General features: G+C 40.2%; 1 protein-coding gene and 1 long non-coding RNA gene across 2 annotated transcripts in view; one reads left to right on the forward strand and one right to left on the reverse strand.

The window, feature by feature from the left end:
* Positions 1–21101, reverse strand: part of LOC117530861 (protocadherin-15-like) — a 520141-nt gene that overhangs the window by 262968 nt on the left and 236072 nt on the right. The window contains 3 exon segments of the mRNA XM_034193803.1: positions 3712–3805; positions 7590–7669; positions 10297–10429. Of these exon segments, the coding sequence (XP_034049694.1) occupies positions 3712–3805; positions 7590–7669; positions 10297–10429 (307 nt within the window).
* Positions 614–19762, forward strand: LOC117530862. The gene is made up of 4 exons (XR_004566462.1): positions 614–633; positions 4112–4118; positions 9055–9057; positions 19649–19762. It is a non-coding gene; the product is annotated as an uncharacterized LOC117530862 (long non-coding RNA).

The following is a 21101-nucleotide window of genomic DNA, read 5'->3' on the forward strand; positions in this document are numbered from 1 at the left end:
GTCTCTGGCAAATACACACTGTGTACTCCAGTCTTAAATGCCACCATGTTCCAATCCATGTAGATGCACCACAGCTGTGAGTCCTGACGAGCTGCAGGTGATCAGCCTCAGGTGATCAGGGTGAGGTCCTGATAAACTCAGCTACACAGCCACTCAGTCCCAAATGCGCACCACCTGGGAGGAAAACCAAAAGACAGAAACAAAAGACACACAAAAGCCAGCCAGGCACGCCAGCCACAACAGTGTTCCTTAGCCCCACATGGTAAGATCCTTTAGACAATGATGCTGGTTTTTAATACAGTGCCACCTGAGGGATCGAAGGTCACGGGCATTCAATGTTGGTTTTCGGCCTTGCTGCTTAACATGCAGAAAGTTCTCCAGATTCTCTGAATCTTCTGATTATATTATGGACTGTAGATGATGGAATTCATAAATTCCTTGCAATTGAACATTGACAAACATTGTTCTTAAGCTGTTGGACTATTTTTTCATGCGGTTGTTCACAAAGTGGTGATCCTCGCCCCATCTTTGCTTGTGAATGGCTGAGCCTTTTGGGGATGCTCCTTTTATACCCAATCATGACACTCACGTATTTCCAATTACGTGTTCTTTGAGCATTCATCAACTTTCCCAGTCTTTTGTTGCCCCGTCCCAACTTTTTTGAAATGTGTTGCAGGCATCCATTTCAAAATGAGCAAATATTTGCACAAAACAAAGTTTATCAGTTTGAACATTAAATATCTTGTCTTTGTGGTGTATTCAAGTGAATATAGGTTCAACAAGACATTTCTTAGAGATTTATTTTTGTTTGTTTGTGATGTATCTGTTGTGAAAGTGTAGTGACCCACAACAGGGGGCGCAAATGAACGGTCAATAGATGAGCCAAAAGGTAACAATTTAATGTTGTGAAATGTGCACAACGAACATACAGACAATCTCAGAATATAATTACAGTCAAATTACAAAGGTGACGTGTGGGCAGGCTCGAGGATAGAAGACGTCTGTCTTGAGAAGAGCCGGAACCACACGATTTCCGCCCCCACAGAACCTGGTGAATACTGGAGCCGCCAAGTCCCGAATTCCCAGGTGATCACCGTCCCCGACTGTCGGATCTGGTACTGCTGGCGAAGAACAAAGACAGTCAAGTGTGGGTGTGTGTACACCCAGTAACAACAGCGGTGGGAATGCCACCTCCACCTCTCACTCAATATGTTGCAGCGGTCTCAGATGAAAAGGAGCGCCGTCTTGCACAGCCTCCGCAAAAAACGACCGGTTCTCCTGCAAACACTCACAATAACAGATTTATAAATCTCACAAAAAGGCTGAGCGTATTACCTCCAATGAAGTATGATATCTCGGCGATGAGGTGGAGATGACGTCTGGTCTTTATGGAGTGCGATGATGAAGAATGTGTGACAGCTGTCAGGAATTAATGAGTGACAGCTGTCACTCCCGGCTGTGTCCGTGGCGGCAGCGCCCTCTCGTGCCTGAAGCCCGCACGTCAGGCAGGGCGCCCTTTGGTGGTGGGCCAGCAGTACATCCTCTTCTGGCGGCCCACACAACAGTATCACTTCAATGATGATGATGTCGCATGTACAAATGTTACTGATTTTAAATCATCCAGTAACTGATAATAGCTTGTGAAATGTAGAAAAACATGAGCCCTTTAAATGCATTGGTGATGAAACAGATGTGAAAGGTAACCGTGCTTTAAAACAGACGCTGTTCTGTCAACATGCCACTTATGAGGATTGATGGGTTCATTTATTATTTTCGCAATACTCTCATACCTCTTGGATTCTTCAAAGACATAATCAGTAATCATGCACTTCCTGTTTGTAATTGTTTTTTAATTGATTTTCGATGTGCTTTTGTTTGTTGTATTCCTTTGCTTATAATCTTGGCATCACTGTAAATGGAGCCATTTTATAAATGAAAGACTGGATGAATAACTGAATGAATTTTCTTGAATGCAGCTCATATACAGTCAGTTGCCCCATGCTTATATAGCTTAAATAGTGGCCCCAAAGCAGGAAATGTGGTAATTTAAGAGCTTTGATCACTGATGCCTAGTTATTTATAGTTAGTTAAGATGGGTTGAGTTTTAGCACTGTGAAGAAGTTGATTGCATTTTTGGGGTTAAACCAGAATTGAGATTTTACTGAAATGACTCTGCTCTTGTTAAAAATATAGCACCATGATCGGAATACTCGCATATACCATCTCATGCCAGTCGGAGACATTGCTACATACCTATGACAAAGTCAGTGTGACCCCTGTGCTTGACGAGACACTCTATTATTGCTCTTTGGAAGTTGAGAGTGACATGCACCATTTGGAATTCTTGTTTTGTCACTGTGCTCAAAAATAACCCAAATTGAATGTCAGTTTGACTGCCATTGACTCCAATGTGCTAAAGAAGAAGAAAGCGATGAAGATGACAAAGAAGACAAAGACAATGAAGAAGATGCCTACCAAATGTGTTATAGTGGTGCAGCTTAGCTAAAATTTCTATAACAATTGTGCATTTTATGATAAAAGCATAGAATTTGACACACATATTAATTAATATTAATTAAATTAACTAATGTTTCTTTTCAGATAGGAAAAATCGCAGGGTCAAAATTTAAAAATGCTCCAATCATGTTATAAATGATACCACATTATTTGTCTGATCATAACGATCCCAAAAAGATATAGTTTGGACAATCTATGATTGAATTATCTGGAGTTATGGGGTAACAAAAGCAAAGACAGTGACAAAGGTCATTTTCAGTTTGTACAGGGGTCAAAAGTTAAAGTTGCTCCAATTTTGGTAAACAAGGATGTAAATTATTGGTTGAGTTAATAGCATTTTAAAAAGGAATAATTCACCCCATCTGTCATGCTTCATGGAATCCAATAGACGTTGACCTTGTTTGACATTTACATTTACTTTGGCGACCAAGCATTCAGTACAGTCAAAACTATTCCATTCATTAATCCTATTAGGTCAACCAATAATTTGCATCACTTTTTACCAAAATTGGAGCATCTTTATCTTTGGACCCCTGTACAAACTGAAACTGACCTTTGTCACCATTTTTGCTTTTTTAAACCCCATAACTCCAGAACATTCAGTCGTAGATAGTCCAAACAATACCTTTTTGGAATTATGATTGATCAGGCAAATAATGTGGTGTAGTTTTCAACATGATTGGTGCATTTTTAAATTTTGACCTCTGTGTAATTCTTTAATTAGGTCAGCTCCAGGATGGCTCCATATCTGAAAATAAACATTAGTTAATTTAGAATATGTGTGCCAAATTTGATGCTTTTATCACAGAATGTACAATTGTTTTGCTATGCTGCCCCACTATTCCATCAACAGTTAACACACACACACACACACACACACACACACACACACACACACACACACACACACACACACACACACACACACACACACACACACACACACACACACACACACACACACACACACACACAAGTTTTCACATCCTCTGGAATGTTGTAGGAAACTCAATATCACAAGACAAACCTTTTAAAATGTCTTTGAATCACATTTGTCTTATGTAGCACTACAGCTGCTGTTTGCACAAGTTGAAAATGAAACGTTTGGTTTCCTGATCAGCTGCATTTCACTTCAGAGATGTAAAATACATCAGTCGCATGCAAATTCAACACGTGTGGGATGAAGCTTCTTACCCCATTGACGTGTCCATCTGAGGCTGTAACCAGCAGCGTGTAATAGTCCAAAGACTCCCTGTCCAGAGCCTGGTCTAAGACTAGGTACCCTGTCCTTGAGAGAGAACACATACAAAGAACCATCTTAACCTCACAAATAAATAAGAAAATCAACAAACCTTTTATTCTTAGTAACTGACCTTTTTCTGGGAATTACCTGTATTCAAGATGTAGACTACACTGCTATTTGTTGTGCAAATTGTAATGCTGAGCTGGTGCATTTGACTAATTCTTGGCTATATTAAAGAAACTGCTAACCACAGTGAGCACATACACTCATGGTCGCTGTGTTTAACCCTGACATAGGCCTTAGTTAGCATTTTATTTCATACAATTTATCAGTAGTTTGGGCAGGTGGAAGCCAAGCAGTTATTGCACTTGTTTAGTAGAAGGTTCCTGGTTCGAGACCACCCCTGGCTGTTCTCCATGTAATATGGAGTTGTGTCAGCAAAGGCATCCGGCATAAAATGTGTGCCAAATCAACATGCAGATCCATCTCTGATCTGCTGTGGTGACCCTGAGTGGATAAAAAAGGGAGAATCCAAAGGGATTTACTATTATTTTCTATTTTATGTATCACAAATTACACAATGTGAATTACTTGTGTATTTCACTGCGTAACGTCAAAAACATTCACACTGTAACAAACATTTAAACGCAAATGACTGCAACTAGGGAAGCACAATCCACAATTTTTTACTTCCCATCCGATTCCAATACCTGAATTTGGATATCTGCCGATACTGCTACTTTTCCGATCCAATACCAGAGCTCTGTTTGCTTTAATATTATTATTATCATTATGGTTGATTTTATATGAGGATTTACTTAAAAAGGAGACCTGAAAGTTGAGCTACAATTTGCCAGAAGGCGTATCTAAGATGAAAGCCTAGATTTAATGTTTTGGTGAAAAAATTAAGTACTTTTACAGAGTTTTGTAGCCTTATTTTTTATAGACTTAAAGAGAAAAGACAGCACTCTGTCTTGTCTGTCTGTCTCCCTCTCTTTCTGTCTCTTGTTTTCTCTCTTTCTGTCTCTCTCGCTTTCTCTTTCCCTTCGTCTCTCTCTCTCTCTCTGTTTCTTTCTCTCTTGCTGTGTTCATGCTGCGGAAACTTTGAACTTTTGGAAACAAGAAGCCTTTCAACTGTAAAATTAGTGTATCATCATCGACGCTCACGTGCATGATTTAATGGAAAAGTTTTTCCCTTTCAGCGGACAGAATCTCTGTTCAGCTCCTCCTCGGCTGCATGCTGAGCTGGCTTTTCGTAGCGTTTAACAGCCTCTGGACAGTGAAGTGGCTAACTTTTTAGCACATATTTTCAGCAACAATTCAGTTAACTTTTCGCAAAATCTGTGCTCGATGAACAGACAATTTGAAGCCGAAAGGCTGGCAGAAATTTGTCGCTAACTGCAGCTAGAACCCTGCGGAAGAGAGCTCTCTCAAACAGCCCAGATTCAGACCCACCCGGCTCGGCGGTAAACAAAGCAGAGAACAAACAACAGCAGTTGAGAGGATTCATTGTGGTTCTTCTCCGGTATTGGAAAATGTTGCGGATTGGATCTGTATTTTCCGATTCGTGAATTACGTCGGTATTGGGTTCCGATACCGATCCGGGATTGGGTCGGCCTCATCCCTAACTGCAACACACAAAAAAGCAGCAGACATATTTTATGCTTGGTTTGATCAACTGCACCGCTGATGAAAACAATCTGAAATGCATATTTTCAGCAAATTCTGCAAGCACTGTCCTTTCATGCAAACATGACCGCCTGCATGCAGAAACATTATGATGTCTACATAGGGAGCAATAATCCTATAAAGCTTCTTAAATCAATGTTTTCTACACATTTACTGCGATTCATGGAAAGCAACGTCCGTGGGCGACGTGGATACACACTTCGAACCCTCACTTTACTGTTCTTCAGCCAAACACCTGCTGCGATGTGTCTACGGGAAAGCCAGTTCAGGATGAACTCCAGATTGTCTGCATTTGTTCAAAAAACCTCTGGCGATAATCCCACCTTAAATCTCAGTTTCTTCACCATCGCCATGCTGTGCCCATGCTGTGCCTCATTCAGCAGAATCTTTGGGTCATTTCTGGGCATTACATCCGTGCCAGCATCCGCGCAAAATGAGCTGAGTAGCAGACTTGTTTGGGTGCTTTCCCAGCACTACTAAAAAGCATTTAAACTGCTTTGAGCTGAGCACCAGTGATTAAAAACAACTAAAAAACAAAATCACAGTGTACTGTGGCAGCAAAGAAGTGCATGACACATTACAGCTGGGAAGCTACGAAAGCACATCACAGCTTGTCCTACTGACGGCGAAAACTCAGTCAATAGTTTATGCTGCTATCTCTGCAGAACCTGTCAAATATTCCGCGAATGCAGAAAAAATGAAAGCTTTTTGATTTGTTTAACATTTTCTGTGCTTATGAGTGTGTGTGTGCTGCAGTCTTTCATTTGCCTTTTAAATTCCCATTGCTCTGTCACTCTCTAAAATGTTGTCCCTCATATATTTCTGTTTCGCTGCACTCCTGTATTGCCTTGGTTCTGTTCCGATGCTGTTTTCTTTTTTCTTCCTCGTCCTTTCAGTTCTCAGCTTCTCTTGCCATTCCTCACAAGATTTCTCTTTGTTTTCCCACACTCTCTTCATCCCTCCAGAATAGATCAGACTATTCCCCGGCTTTGGAAATGCATTTTTATTAAGCAATAAATTAATAAATACAACAAAAGCCTTTGGCCGCTCTGTGTTTGTATTCAGTTATGAGTCCTAGGCACATCACAAGTCGTAAATGTTCAAGTTCACACGCAACACAGCTACACTGCTACTTTTATATGCGCGTGCTGAAACGGCATAAAAATGTGCACACAAAACATAAAACGAGAATTATTTCCAAGTAATTTGCATGTGTCTTGAAAATCTTCAGGCTTTTAACGGCCCAGGAGCAGCATGCTCCGATGGGCTACTTCATGTGTGGTTCTTCTCAAATTCAAGTGGTTGTGACACAGAAACAAATGAGTGGATGAAAACAACCTTGACAAATGGCCTATACCTATCAGGTCAGGTCTGGGAGCATGTGGCGGTGCTGCGCCATCGCCACATCCACCACACCACTGAATCGCCTTGTGTCCTGGATGGGACCCGCCCAAGCAGACATCGATCTGCCATTCTTTAAGGCCCAGCCCCTCCCTAGTAGTTGATTTGCAATCACCAGTGCCAGTCAGAGGCTAAAAGGCTAAGGTAAGCAACTAACTGTATAATCAGCCATTTTAAAAAGTTTATTTGCATTTAGTGAGGTAAATGTGTGCACGTTTAATATCACATCATGATATTTTCTCCTGTTCAGTGGCAACAAGAAACTGCTTACTCTAAGGTGCTATCGCTAAGTTCAACAACATTACGTAGCTGGTTAACGTCTGCTTGCTGCAATTCTAAATAAATTATGTACCGATTAAATTCAGTTTATTCTGTGCAAAAAGATGCCTCCCCCTGCCCCAAAACATATAAAAATAAAGCTTAGGATGACAAAAGACAAACTTGTCTTTTAAGAGGCCTTGGAGGTGACAGAGTGGGAATCGCTTGAATGGACATTTTTTTAAATCATATGTTTGACAGAAAACCTCACACATGACAATGCAGTGATGTTTAGGACCATCACCACAGAAGAAACCCCTGAGCTTTATCCATCTGAGAGGATTATCACAATAATTCACTTCCTTGTGTATTTATAACACAGACTTTTTGCTCATCCGTTACTTTATCATTATTATTTGTGTTCTACAATGATCTGTGTAAATTTGAAGACAAAAATGTATTGGATTGAGTGGGTACTCACCTTTGGTCAAAGGTAAAATGTTTATGAGGGTCTCCACTGTAGATGGCATAAGTGATGGGGTCTGTCTCCCGATCCACAGTCTGAAGTAAAATCTCAAGTCAATACATACACACAGAAAATGGAGAAACAGATCCACATATTCTCTTTGATCATGTACTATGTTTCTGTAAGCAGTCCTCAAATAGTGCAGCAGATAACTGAAACAATCCTGCAAATGGTGATACAAGCACTAACTCTGGCACAAATACTCCTTTAGACATTACTTTTTTCAAAAAACCGACTAGCCACTTAAATTTTCAATATGCAGCCGGGGGGGGGGGTCATTTGAAGAATTACTCTGGGGTCAAAATTAAAAATGCTCCAATCAAATTGAAAACTACACTACATTCTTTGTCTGATCAAAATGATTCCAAAAAGGTATAGTTTGGACTATCTATGACTGAATGTTCTGGAGTTATGGGGTAAAAACAGCAAAAATGGTGACAAAGGTCAGTGTCAGTTTGTACAGGGATCAAAAGTTAAAGTTACTTCAATTTTGGTAAAAAGTGATGCAAATTATTGGTTGAGCTAATAGCATTAATAAATGGAATAGTTTTGACTGTATTGAATTTTTAGTCTCCAAAGTAAACATCAAACAAGGTCAACATCCACTGGATTCTATGACGTGACATATGTTACCCTGTAACATAATAAATCAAATAAATTTTTTTTATATAGCGCCAAATCACAACAAACAGTTGCCCCAAGGTGCTTTATATTAATAAAGATAGATTGATCATATTTAAGATCGAAGCATTAAATAATGGTAGGGCTTCCTTGAGCAGTCTGGTAGGAATGGGGTCTAATAGACATGTTGATGGTTTGGAGGAAGTATCTAATGAAAATATCTCAGACAGAACAATCGGAGAGAAAGTGGTGGGCATAACTAAGCATGATACATGGTCCAAAGTATTCCTTTTAACCCTGTTAACTCAACTAATTTGCATCATTTTTTTTTTACCAAAATTGGAGCAACTTGAACTTTTGACCCCTGTGCAGAATGAAACTGACCTTTGTCCCCATTTTTGCTGTTTTTACGCCATAACTCCTGAACATTCAGTCATAGATAGTCCAAACTATACCTTTTTGGAATCACTATGATCGGGCAAATAATGTAGTGTAGTTTCAATTTGATTGGAGCATTTTTAATTTTGACCCCTGTGTAATTCAATTGACCCCCCTACTTAGCCACCTATTGAAAATTCAAGTGGCTAGTCATTTTTTTTCAAAAGAGTAATGTCTAAGGAATATTTGTGCCAGATTTGATGCTTGTATCACCATTTGCAGGATTTGGCTCTAAATATTCTCTTAACCGCTGCACTAAAAGGAAAACCTTGACAACATGAGAGCAGAGACATGATTTGTCCTCTGTTTTGCCTTCACCCTTCGTCAGTACAATTTACAGTCAGGCGTAAGACAATACTAGATGGTACAAATACACTGTCTTCATATATTATCTGGCTAGGAGCCACTTGAATGCCCTTCCAGCAGCATTGCTACAACAGCACTCCATTCTTTAGCTTAGCTAGTTAACCTGCTGCTTGTTTGGAAATGAGCCTGTGCAAGTAATGATTTTATGAAACACTTGACGCTCCGACTTGTGACATTCTTGTGGCGTTCACTTCACATTGAAAATGCATTACCATATTTTAAAACACAGTCATTGTGCTACGGGGCTTCCAACCCTCATTTCAGAAGATGAAGTGTATAAAATTCACATTGTCAGTCCCTAATGGGGACATCAACATTGTTCAGATACTGATAACACTGACAGAAAATAATAATAATAACAAGAATAAAATACAACTGGCTCGTGTTTTAGGTTGTTGCCTTCAAGCGCCAATTTGATCATATATTAAAATCTTTACAGACATAAATACATTTAAATACACTGAAGTCAAGAAGAGCTTTGATCCAATTGGGACCAAACCTGGTGAAATCACTGAGGGGCAGCCAAAGAAAAATTAATTTCATTTTGAGAAAAAGAACACACACACACACATGCCAATAGATCAGCAGTTTCTGAAATACTCAGACCAGCCCATCTGGTACCAACAACATGACTTTGAACGTGGGTTCAAAGTCACTTAAATCCCCTTTCTTCCCCATTCTGATGCTCGCTTTGAACTTCAGCAAGTCATCTTTAACATGTCTAGATGTCTAAATGCATTGAGTTACTGCCATTTGATTGCCTGATTAGCTATTTGTGTTGACAAACAATTGAACAGGTGTACCTAATAAAGTGGACGTGAGTGTATTTCTATGTAGCTAACAGTTGTGGGTCAGTTGTGAATAAGTTACACAACCTACAGTACATATTTATCAATTCAGCCTGCAGACGCAAGTGCTGTGGCTGGACGCCTGATGCAGCTCGTACCCTTGGCCAACAAAATGTTCAATCTGACAGTGACTTCTGCTTGCACAGTGGAACACGGCTGACACTCACGATGCCAGAATATTCCTTTGCACAGAACAACAACCCCACAAGACACTCAAAATGCACTGTGCGGGGCACTTAAGAAAAGGTTCACATACACACGCGCACACGCCAAGATGTGCTGGCCTCCTCATTGGGAGCAGTTTGTAATCCGCTGTACCGCTTGAGGGAAGTGTCGACGTGCAGACACGAGCTGCCTGCATGTGTGTGTGTGTGCGTGTGCGCACCTACCTGCAGATTAAACAGTGAAGCTCCGGTCCTCATAGCCTCGCTGATTTCCAGGCTGTACTGTTGCCGGGTGAATCGGGGAGGGCTCTGGTTGTTTGGAGGCAATACTTCAATATAGACCGTAGTAATGGATGACCTAGAGAGAGACAGCAAGGGAGATGGCAAAAAGACAAATTGGACAGGCAGCAACAGAACAGTACAAACAGAAAAACAAACTGTAATAGGAGAGCAGATAAAGCAACAGAAGAATGTTCAAAGGAGGAGAGCTTGAGAAGATTGAAAAAAATAAAACGCATCAAGGAGGGTGATGGTGTGTTAAGTTTCGAGGACACGCCTCATGTTTCTCTTCAGTGCATGCTGTGTTTAATTGATTAAAGTGGGAAGCAACAGCAGTGCAAATGACAATGAGCTGCCACTGAACTCTTGTGCTATTATTCTTTTAGAGATCTTCAATTTGCTGTTGTGTTTTAGACAAAAAAGCATGATATTGTTTACATAATTTCCCATTTCACTGAAATAAAAATAGAATTAAACCATTCAACTGTGATTGCTGCAGACTGTACATTAATTCATGGGACTTTGCCACCATTAGTTGGTAAACACTTCTTACAAATGCGCTTAAGGGCAGCTGAAGCACTTACGGCTGATTTGCGTTGCAGCGTCATGTTAGGACAGAAGTATATCCGTCTACACTGTGGCCTTTATCATGCTGCATGATGAATCTTATTGTGCAACAAGACCCATGCAATCGACTCGCACTGAAAATTGAACCCTGCACATGTCTAACATTTAATAACAAAGTGGAAATTTCAATTAATCAGGGGGTGACAGACATTTATGTAATTGTACATATTATTTAATACACTACAGTAACTCTGACAAAAGCAATTCTAGATGATAAATGGATTGACTGCTATATTTGTTCTAGATAAAATTGAAAGAGGTTGAAATTCCTACACACACATATTATACAGTGTGTATATATATATATATATATATATATATATATATATATATATATATATATATATATATATATATATATATATATATATATATATATATACAGTGGGAAAATAGGTATTTGACCCCCTGCCAGTTTTGCAGGTTTTCACACCTACAAAGAATGTTGGGGTCTGTAATTTTTATCATAGGTATGCTTCAACTGTGAGAGATAGAATCTAAAAAAAATCCAGTTAATCACATTGCATGATTTTTAAATAGTTAATTTGCATTTTATTGCATAAAATAAGTATTTGACCCCCTACCAACCAGCAAGAATTCTGGCTCTCACAGACCTGTTAATTTTTTCTTTAAGAAGCCCTCTTATTCTGCACTCTTTACATGTATTAATTGCACCTGTTTGAACTTGTTACCTGTATAAAAGACACCTGTTCACACACTCAATCAATCACCCTCCAACCTGTCCACCATAGCCAAGACCAAAGAGCTGTCTAAGGACACCAGGGACAAAACTGTAAACCTGCACAAGGCTGGGATGGACTACAGGACAACAGACAAGCAGCTAGTTAGAAGACAACAACTGTTCTGATTATTTATTAGAAAGTGGAAGAAACACAAGATGACTGTCAATCTCCCTCGGTCTGGGATTCCATGCAAGATCTCACTTTGTGGGGTAAGGATGATTCTGAGAAAGCTCAGAACTACACAGGAGGACCCGGTCAATGACCTGAAGAGAGCTGGGACCACAGTCACAAAGATTACATTAGTAACACATGATGCTGTCATGGTTTAAAATCCTGCAGGGCAGCAAGGTCCCCCTGCTCAAGCCAGCACATGTGCAGGCCCGTTTGAACTTCACCAGTGACAATCTGGATGATCCAGAGGAAGCATGGAAGAAGGTCATGTGGTCAGATGAGACCAAAATAGAGCTTTTTGGAATCAACTCCACTTACCATGTTTAGAGGATGAGAACAACCCCAAGAAAACCATCCCAACCATGAAGCATGGGGGTGGAAACATGATACTCTGGGGGTGCTCTTCTGCAAAGGGGACAGGACGACTGCACTGTATTGAAGGGAGGATGGATGGGGTCATGTATTGCGAGATTTTGGCAAACAACCTCCTTCCCTCAGTAAGAGCATTGAAGATGGGTCATGGCTGGGTCTTCCAGCATTACAATGACCCCAAACACACAGCCAGGGCAACTAAGGAGGGGCTCCATAAGAAGTATTTCAAGGTCCTGGAGTGGCCTGGCCAGTCTCAAGACCTGAACTCAATAGGAAATCTTTGTGAGGGAACTGAAACTCCAAACCTGAAAGATTTGGAGAAGATGTATGTATGTATGTATGGAGATGTATGGAGGAGTGGACCAAAATCCCTGCTGCAGTGCGTGAAAACTTGGTCAAGAACTACAGGAAATGTCTGACCTCTGTAATGGCAGACTGTTTCTGTACCAGTTGTTAAGCCATGTTTTTCTAGGAGGGTCAAATACTTATTTTATGCAATAAAATGCAAATTAATTATTTAAAAATCATATAATGTGATTTACTGGAGTTCTTTTTTAGATTCTGTCTCTCACAGTTGAAGTGTACCTATGATAAAAATTACAGACCTCTACATTCTTTGTAGGTGGGAAAACCTGCAAAACTGACAGGGGGTCAAATACTTATTTTCCCCACTGTAGTATGCAATCAACTGGGATCAGGTGCAAACAAAGAAGGATGGTTGCGGGAAAAACATTTCAATATATACTTTGAATTAGGATCTGAATCCACTTTTCTGTGTCTGACCTTTGGAATGGCACTATATTTATCTAAAACTTTTAAGTGCATGTACTTTAAAACATTTGAAAAAAATTCAGCTACGTAACATTTATATGTTAAGTGAAGGGTGTGACCACTTTTTTACCTTTAAAATACTTCTTATAGCAGATAGAACTACACAATGCTTTTCAGGTTCAGATTTTTAACAATTTTATTGTCAAGTGATGATCTGCAACAATATGTGGTCATGCAGTATAGATAACTGACAAAATGGCATTTGTTAAGGTGTATTTTTGGTGATACGTGACTGAAAGTGGCGTATTTGTGGCCCTGTTGGCTTTTCATATTGTCATAGTCCTGCAGCACGACACGCGTGACATTCAGATCGCCTGCTGCGTGATCTGATGGCCCATTTCACATGGACCAGCCTGCCGAGGTGTGCTGTGTGTGGCTGCTGCAGCCAATCATGTTATGTGTGAAGGGGCCCTTAAGAATGCCACAGCCAACAATGAAATCTGAAAATTGTTTGCGGCCTACCCAAACTTTGAATCACAATTTTATTCAATTGATATTACTTTAAATTTGGTCAGAAAATTGAAGAATGACATGTTACGTCAACTCCATGGCAGTACTTCTTCTAATTACTTTCTTAGATAGTTTTTTGGTGGGTAATTTCAAACTTTTGTGCAAAACTGAAAATCAAACATGCTGTAAATGTATTTTTGATGGTCTTTCATGGCACATCTGGAATACATGCCACAGGCCACACTTTAGGAATACCACGTCATTGAATCGGAATAATTTAATTTGATTTTTGTTGGAATGGAAATGGGTGGAGAATTTCAGGAGAACTTCTAATTTTAGGAGTAAAAGCCCCCCATCATCTTTAATCCAAATCCATGGGTTCTTGTTTGCAAAATACAGTGCATATACAACCCCTGGCAAAAATTATGGAATCACCGGCCTCGGAGGATGTTCATTCAGTTGTTTAATTTTGTAGAAAAAAAAGCAGATCACAGACATGACACAAAACTAAAGTCATTTCAAATGGCAACTTTCTGGCTTTAAGAAACACTATAAGAAATCAGGAAAAAAAAATTGTGGCAGTCAGTAACGGTTACTTTTTTAGACCAAGCAGAGGGAAAAAAATATGGAATCACTCAATTCTGAGGAAAAAATTATGGAATCATGAAAAACAAAAGAACGCTCCAACACATCACTAGTATTTTGTTGCACCACCTCTGGCTTTTATAACAGCTTGCAGTCTCTGAGGCATGGACTTAATGAGTGACAAACAGTACTCTTCATCAATCTGGCTCCAACTTTCTCTGATTGCTGTTGCCAGATCAGCTTTGCAGGTTGGAGACTTGTCATGGACCATTTTCTTCAACTTCCACCAAAGATTTTCAATTGGATTAAGATCCGGACTGTTTGCAGGCCATGACATTGACCCTATGTGTCTTTTTGCAAGGAATGTTTTCACAGTTTTTGCTCTATGGCAAGATGCATTATCATCTTGAAAAATGATTTCATCATCCCCAAACATCCTTTCAATTGATGGGATAAGAAAAGTGTCCAAAATATCAACGTACACTTGTGCATTTGTTGATGATGTAATGACAGCCATCTCCCCAGTGCCTTTACCTGACATGCAGCCCCATATCATCAATGACTGTGGAAATTTACATGTTCTCTTCAGGCAGTCATCTTTATAAATCTCATTGGAATGGCACCAAACAAAAGTTCCAGCATCATCACCTTGCCCAATGCAGATTCGAGATTCATCACTGAATATGACTTTCATCCAGTCATCCACAGTCCACGATTGCTTTCCTTAGCCCATTGTAACCTTGTTTTTTTCTGTTTAGGTGTTAATGATGGCTTTCGTTTAGCTTTTCTGTATGTAAATCCCATTTCCATTTTCTTACAGTTCGGTCACAGACGTTGACTCCAGTTTCCTCCCATTCGTTCCTCATTTGTGTTGTTGTGCATTTTCGATTTTTGAGACATATTGCTTTAAGTTTTCTGTCTTGATGCTTTGTCTTCCTTGGTCTACCAGTATGTTTGCCTTTAACAACCTTCCCATGTTGTTTGTATTTGGTCCAGAGTTTAGACACAGCTGACTGTGAACAACCAACATCTTTTGCAACATTGCGTGATGATTTACCCTCTTTTAAGAGTTTGATAATCCTCTAAGTTGTTTCAATTGACATCTCTCGTGTTGGAGCCATGATTCATGTCAGTCCACTTGGTGCAACAGCTCTCCAATCAATGAATCAATCAATCAACATTTATTTATAAAGCGCTTTACAGCACCGACTGGTGTCCAAAGTGCTTAACATTAAAAACACAAATTTACAAAAATAAAACACATAAAATAAAATTTTAAAACAACACATAAAAAAGAACATAAAAATAACAGAACATGTCACCTCCCCACTAAGTGTTAAAAGCCAGTTTAAATAAATAAGTCTTTAACTTAGATTTAAAAAGTGCTAGGTCAGGAATAGTACGTAACTCAAGAGGTAGCTCGTTCCACAGTCTGGGGCCAGCTACCGCGAAAGCATGATCACCCCAGCGTTTATATCTTGACCTTGGAACATCTAAGTAAAGCTGGCCAGACGCCCTTAATGTCCTACTGTAGGTGAGCAAAGTTAAAATTTCAGACAAGTAGGGAGGTGCAAGGCCATAAATAGCTTTAAAAACAAACATTAAAATTTTAAAATCAATTCTAAAACGAACTGGAAGCCAGTGGAGTGAGTACAGGATGGGCGTAATATGCTCATGTCTAAAAGTGTTTGTCAAAAGACAAGCAGCAGCATTCTGCACCAACTGGAGACGTGCAAGAGATGACTGATTAATGCCTGAATAAAGTGCATTACAATAATCAAGTCTGGAGCTGATGAAGCATGAATGGCCGTCTCAAGATCATGTCTACTGAGAAAGTGCTTTATTTTAGCCAAAAGGCGAAGTTGGAAAACACTAGCTTTGACAACAGAATTTATCTGTTGATCGAACCTCAGACAGCTGTCAAATATCACTCCCAAATTCTTGACAGCTGGTTTTACATAGTTAGCCAAAGCACCAAAATTTGGTGTTACCACATTTGGTATGCCAGTGCGCTCAAACACCATGATCTCAGTTTTACCATCATTCAGGTAAGGAAGTTTTGGGACAGCCACTGCTTTACATCACAAATACAATTAAATAATGATGACAAAGCATCACTCCCATTAGTCCTCACAGGCAGATAGGTGTGATCACTCCTTTTTAGATGCAGACTAACGAGCAGATCTGATCTGATGCAGGTGTTAGTTTTGGGGATGAAAATTTACAGGGTGATTCCATAATTTATTCCTCAGAATTGAGTGAGTCCATATTTTTTTGCTTGGTCTAAATCAGTAACGGTTACTGATTGCCACAATTATTTTTCCTGATTTCTTAGTGTTTCTTAAAGCCAGAAAGTTGCCATTTGAAATGACTTTAGTTTTGTGTCATGTCTGTGATCTGCTTTTTTTCTACAAAATTAAACAACTGAATGAACATCCTCCGAGGCCGGTGATTCCATAATTATTGCCAGGGGTTGTAGTCTTAAAGGGAATGTATAAAGAAGAATATTGCACACACTTTTATATGCAAGTTATTGATAACCTTGGGCATGTGACAGGAGATTGTTTGTTTGTTAGACGAACACTTAATTACAGGTTTTTTCCCTCTACGATAAAGAGCTTTTGGTGTTCAATACGCTGACATTTTCTGATCAACAGCACACTTCTTCTAAAACAGCACATCACAGTAATGACCTACCATTGACAGAATTGTTTATTTTCAGCACTGGGAACAGCTTGTGTGCCAGCTTCTATTATTTTTTCTGCACACATTTAATTACGTGAGTCACAGTCGGCATGTATTGAAAGCTGCACCACAGTACCCTGCGGAAATTGACTACATTACATAATTGGCAGGTAACAATGCCCTAAGTGCACATTAAAGCAAACTGAAAACAAAAATCCATCCATGTAAAACCTATTATTTTTGATTGCTATGCCTCGATCCACGATGTCCCAAAAGCTCAGGGCAGAAGAGAGGTGGGACTCGAATAATGAATCCAAAATGAATCTTACAAGTGCTCCGATCTATCAGTGAAACAATGTACAGTAAACAATGACAGAAGTTGTTCTGTGAAAATAATCATTTATCTATTTTGAAACAGCACTATTAAATCTTTCTAAATTAGAAATTGGTTATGTATAATCAGTGGTGGGCACATCTAATCTACGAGGTCTGTTAGAAAACTATCCGACCTTTTTATTTTTTGCAAAAACCATATGGATTTGAATCACGTGTGATTGCATCAGCCAAGCTTGAACCTTCGTGCGCATGCGCAAGTTTTTTCACGCCTGTCGGTTGTGTCATTCGCCTGTGAGCAGGCTTTGAGTGAGCACTGGTCCTCCCCCCTCGTCAGATTTTCATTGCGAGTAAAATGTCTGAACAATTTGGAGCTTTGCTGCATCAAATTTTTCCAGAAACTGTGAGAGACAGCCAGGTGGACACCTTTCGGAAAATTCAGATGGCTTTCAGGGACGATTTATGGGGATCACACAGATTAAGGAGTGTTACAGCCGGTTTAATGACCGCCCACAGCGGCTGAGGGTGCGCCGCACTCCGAGCGGCAATCGACAGGCTGAAACGACCAGATAATTTCCAAAGTGAAGGCTGTGTTGATCAGGGACTACCACAGAAATGGCAGAAGACGTGGACATCAGCACTTTTTTCGGCACATTCCACTGTTACAGGAGTTTTTGTCATGGAAAGAGGAGCGGAGGAATGCACCACAGAGCCGCGAATGCCGCGGGACAAAAGCACCTCCGTGTTGGTCTCACAGGACGGCTTTCACATGGCTTTCAGACAACTTTCGGTGGCTTTTCAGTCGTGTGACTATCTGAGAAATTGTGGATGAGCTGGACATGCCAGAACATGTCCTGTGAGGCTTCATCACGGCATTGCTTTGCGCCATGCGGCTCCATCATGACGAGCGAATTCCTCTGCACGTCTGTCTCAATGTGCTGAAAAAGTGCTTGTGTCCACATCTTCTGCAATTTCTCTGGTAGTCAGATGACGTCCCGGATCAACGTTCGGCGTTCAGTTTGGAAATGAACGGCACATTCCACTGTTACAGGAGTTTTTGTCATGGAAAGAGGAGCGGAGGAATTCGCGCGTCGGGACAGAGCCGCATGGCACAAAGCAACGCCATGATGAAGCCTCACAGGACATGTTCTGGCATGTCCAGCTCATCCACAATTTCTTGGATAGTCACACGACTGAAAAGCCACCGAAAGCCGTCTGAAATGATCTGGTCGTTTCAGCCTGTCGATCGCCGCTCGGAGCGCAGCGCGCCCTCAGCCGCTGTGGGCGGTCTTTAAACCGGCTGTAACACTCCTTAATCTGTGTGATACCCATAAAATCGTCCCTGAAAGCCATCTGAATTTTCCGAATGGTGTCCACCTGGCTGTCTCTCACAGTTTCTGGAAAGATTTGATGCAGCAAAGCTCCAAATCATTCAGACATGTATTCGCAATAAAAATCCGACAAGGGGGGTGGACCACTCCTCACTCAAATTGTGCTCACAGGCAAATGACGCAACCAACAGGCGTGAAAAAACTCACGCATGCGCACGAAGGTTCAAGCTTGGCTTGGATTCAAATCCATATGGTTTTTGCAAAAAATAAAAAGGTCAGATAGTTTTCTAACAGACCTCGTAAAAGTTAGCTTTGATCCATCTTGTCTATGGCTGATGCTGAGAACCTGATTCATGTATTTGTCTCTTCTAGATTGGATTATTGCAATGTTTTATTTTCTGGGTTGCCGCAGTCCAGAATCAGGAGTTTTCAATTGGTTCAAAATGCTGCTGCCAGAGTTTTGACATGAAGGAGAAAGTTTGACCACATTACTCCCATTTTGGTGTCTCTTCACTGGCTTCCTGTCTATGCGAGATCAGATTTTAAGGTTCTGCTTCTGGTCTATAAAATTGTTAACGGACTGGCACCATCCTATTTGGTTAAACCCTATGTACCGGCCCGGGCTTTGCATTCACAGGCTTTGTGTCCCTAGGGTGAATAAAAAGTCTACAAGAAATAGAGCCTTCTCTTATCATGCCTAGGTCCTGTGGAATGCTCTCCCAGCGTTAGTGAGGCAGTTGGACTCTGTTGAGACTTTTAAGTCACGATTGAAGACGCATTTGTTTTCCATTTTATATGAGTAACATATTGTTTTACTGTGCTTTTTTTTTTTTTTTTTTTTACTTTTTTTACTTTTTATTATGGCTTTAATCTTTTAATTACACTCTTTGATCTTTTGGTTTAATTGGTTGTTGTTTTCTGTGAAGCACCTTGAGATGATGCTGTCGTAATTTGGTGCTTTATAAATTCAATAAATGAAATCTGATAACTGCTATTCTGCTGACTGAAAACTCAACTGTGATAATGTTAAACCGATAAATGGACTGCATTTATATAGTGCTTTTCCATCTGCAACAGCCGCTCAAAGTGGTTTACAAATAATGCCTCACATTCACCCCAATGTGACGGTGCTGCCATACAAGGCACCCACTACACACTGGGAGCAGCTAGGGTATTATGGTCCTTGCCCAAGGACCCTTAGTGATTTTCCAGTCATGCTGGGATTTGATCCGAGGAACCTCTGGTCCAAAGCCCAATGTTTAACTACTAGACCATCACCTCCCCAAACCAATAAACTGTTAAAGCATTTAACTGAGGCTATTGCTAACTGCTAGCTTTTAATATGAATTTAGCTTTGGCTTGATTTTGTGGCTCTAAAACCCTGAGGAAAAAAGACATAAAGAGCTGAAATTTTAATATGTTGTAGCGTAAACATGGAGGTCCCAAAAAAGGCATAGCATATGAAAAACAGATGATGATTAAGCTGTACATCTATAGTATATTATAATAGCCAAGTGGCCTCTGCACAGTAAAAATCGCCACTGTTTTTCTGTGTGTGTGTGTATGCATGTATGTGTACAGCTTCGATCACGAAGAAACTGGGGAGAGCTGACAGTTGCCGTTTGATATGCTTATTTATTTTAGGTCAAGGATGAACATTGTGAAAACAGAAAGTTGATAGGACTAATATTTTTGGAGAAATTAGGGATATAAGCTAACAGTCAACAATGGACATTTTACTGCAATGCACCATGGGAGTCTGGGGTTTTAAATACTGTTATTATCGTTCATGTTAGTTTAACAGTGTTATTTGTGTGATTGATTTATTATGTTTTTGTAGTTCACTTGGTTTAGTCAGTTTAGTTAAGTGCCATGTTGCCGTTACCATGAGTGAGAAGTGTGCTGCGTTTGATGTCTTCCAACACCGTCTCTGTTTGTGGGTGGGTAAAAATTATTCACAAGGCTTTCTCTTATCATGTGCCTGTCTTGTGGAATGATCTCCCTGCAGAGATAAATAACTCAGATTTCGTAGAGACATTCAGGTCCAGACATCTATTCTCCCTCTCATATGGCTAACATACCGGTGTATTATAGAATTATGTTTCCTCTCCTTTTAATTCTTCTATTTAGCAATGGAACAGGTCTCAGCCTCACTGCATCTAAATTCTGGGTCTGTTAGTGAAGCACAGGGTTGGCTGCCGGCGGCCACCTTAGTAATCTCTTTGCTTCCCTGTTGATTTACTGCTGGTGAACTAATGCCTCAAATGGAGTCATTTTCAGCAGACTGATTCTGCTCTTTTTCTCTCTGTCTGAGGCACTGATAAGCACTTTAAAGAACACTGTCCCTGCAACCGAGGGTGCCGGACTGATATCAGGACACCCTACCTATTTAAGACCTGGAGGCAGAAACTAAGCACTAAACTGGACTCTTTTTATCTCCATTATGGACTCTGTTTTTGTTGCTTTTCTGTTTTTAATGTTTATGCTTTATGTTTCTTCTGTTTCCTCCCCCATCTTTTGTAAAAACTTTGTAATTGTAAGAATTGCCCAAGCAGTGGGTCACCCCACCTGAGTCCGGTCTGCTTGGTGTTTCTTCCTCAAAACCGCCAGAGGGAGATTTTCT

Source organism: Thalassophryne amazonica, chromosome 18 (genome assembly GCF_902500255.1).
Source record: "Thalassophryne amazonica chromosome 18, fThaAma1.1, whole genome shotgun sequence".
NCBI lineage: Eukaryota > Metazoa > Chordata > Actinopteri > Batrachoidiformes > Batrachoididae > Thalassophryne > Thalassophryne amazonica.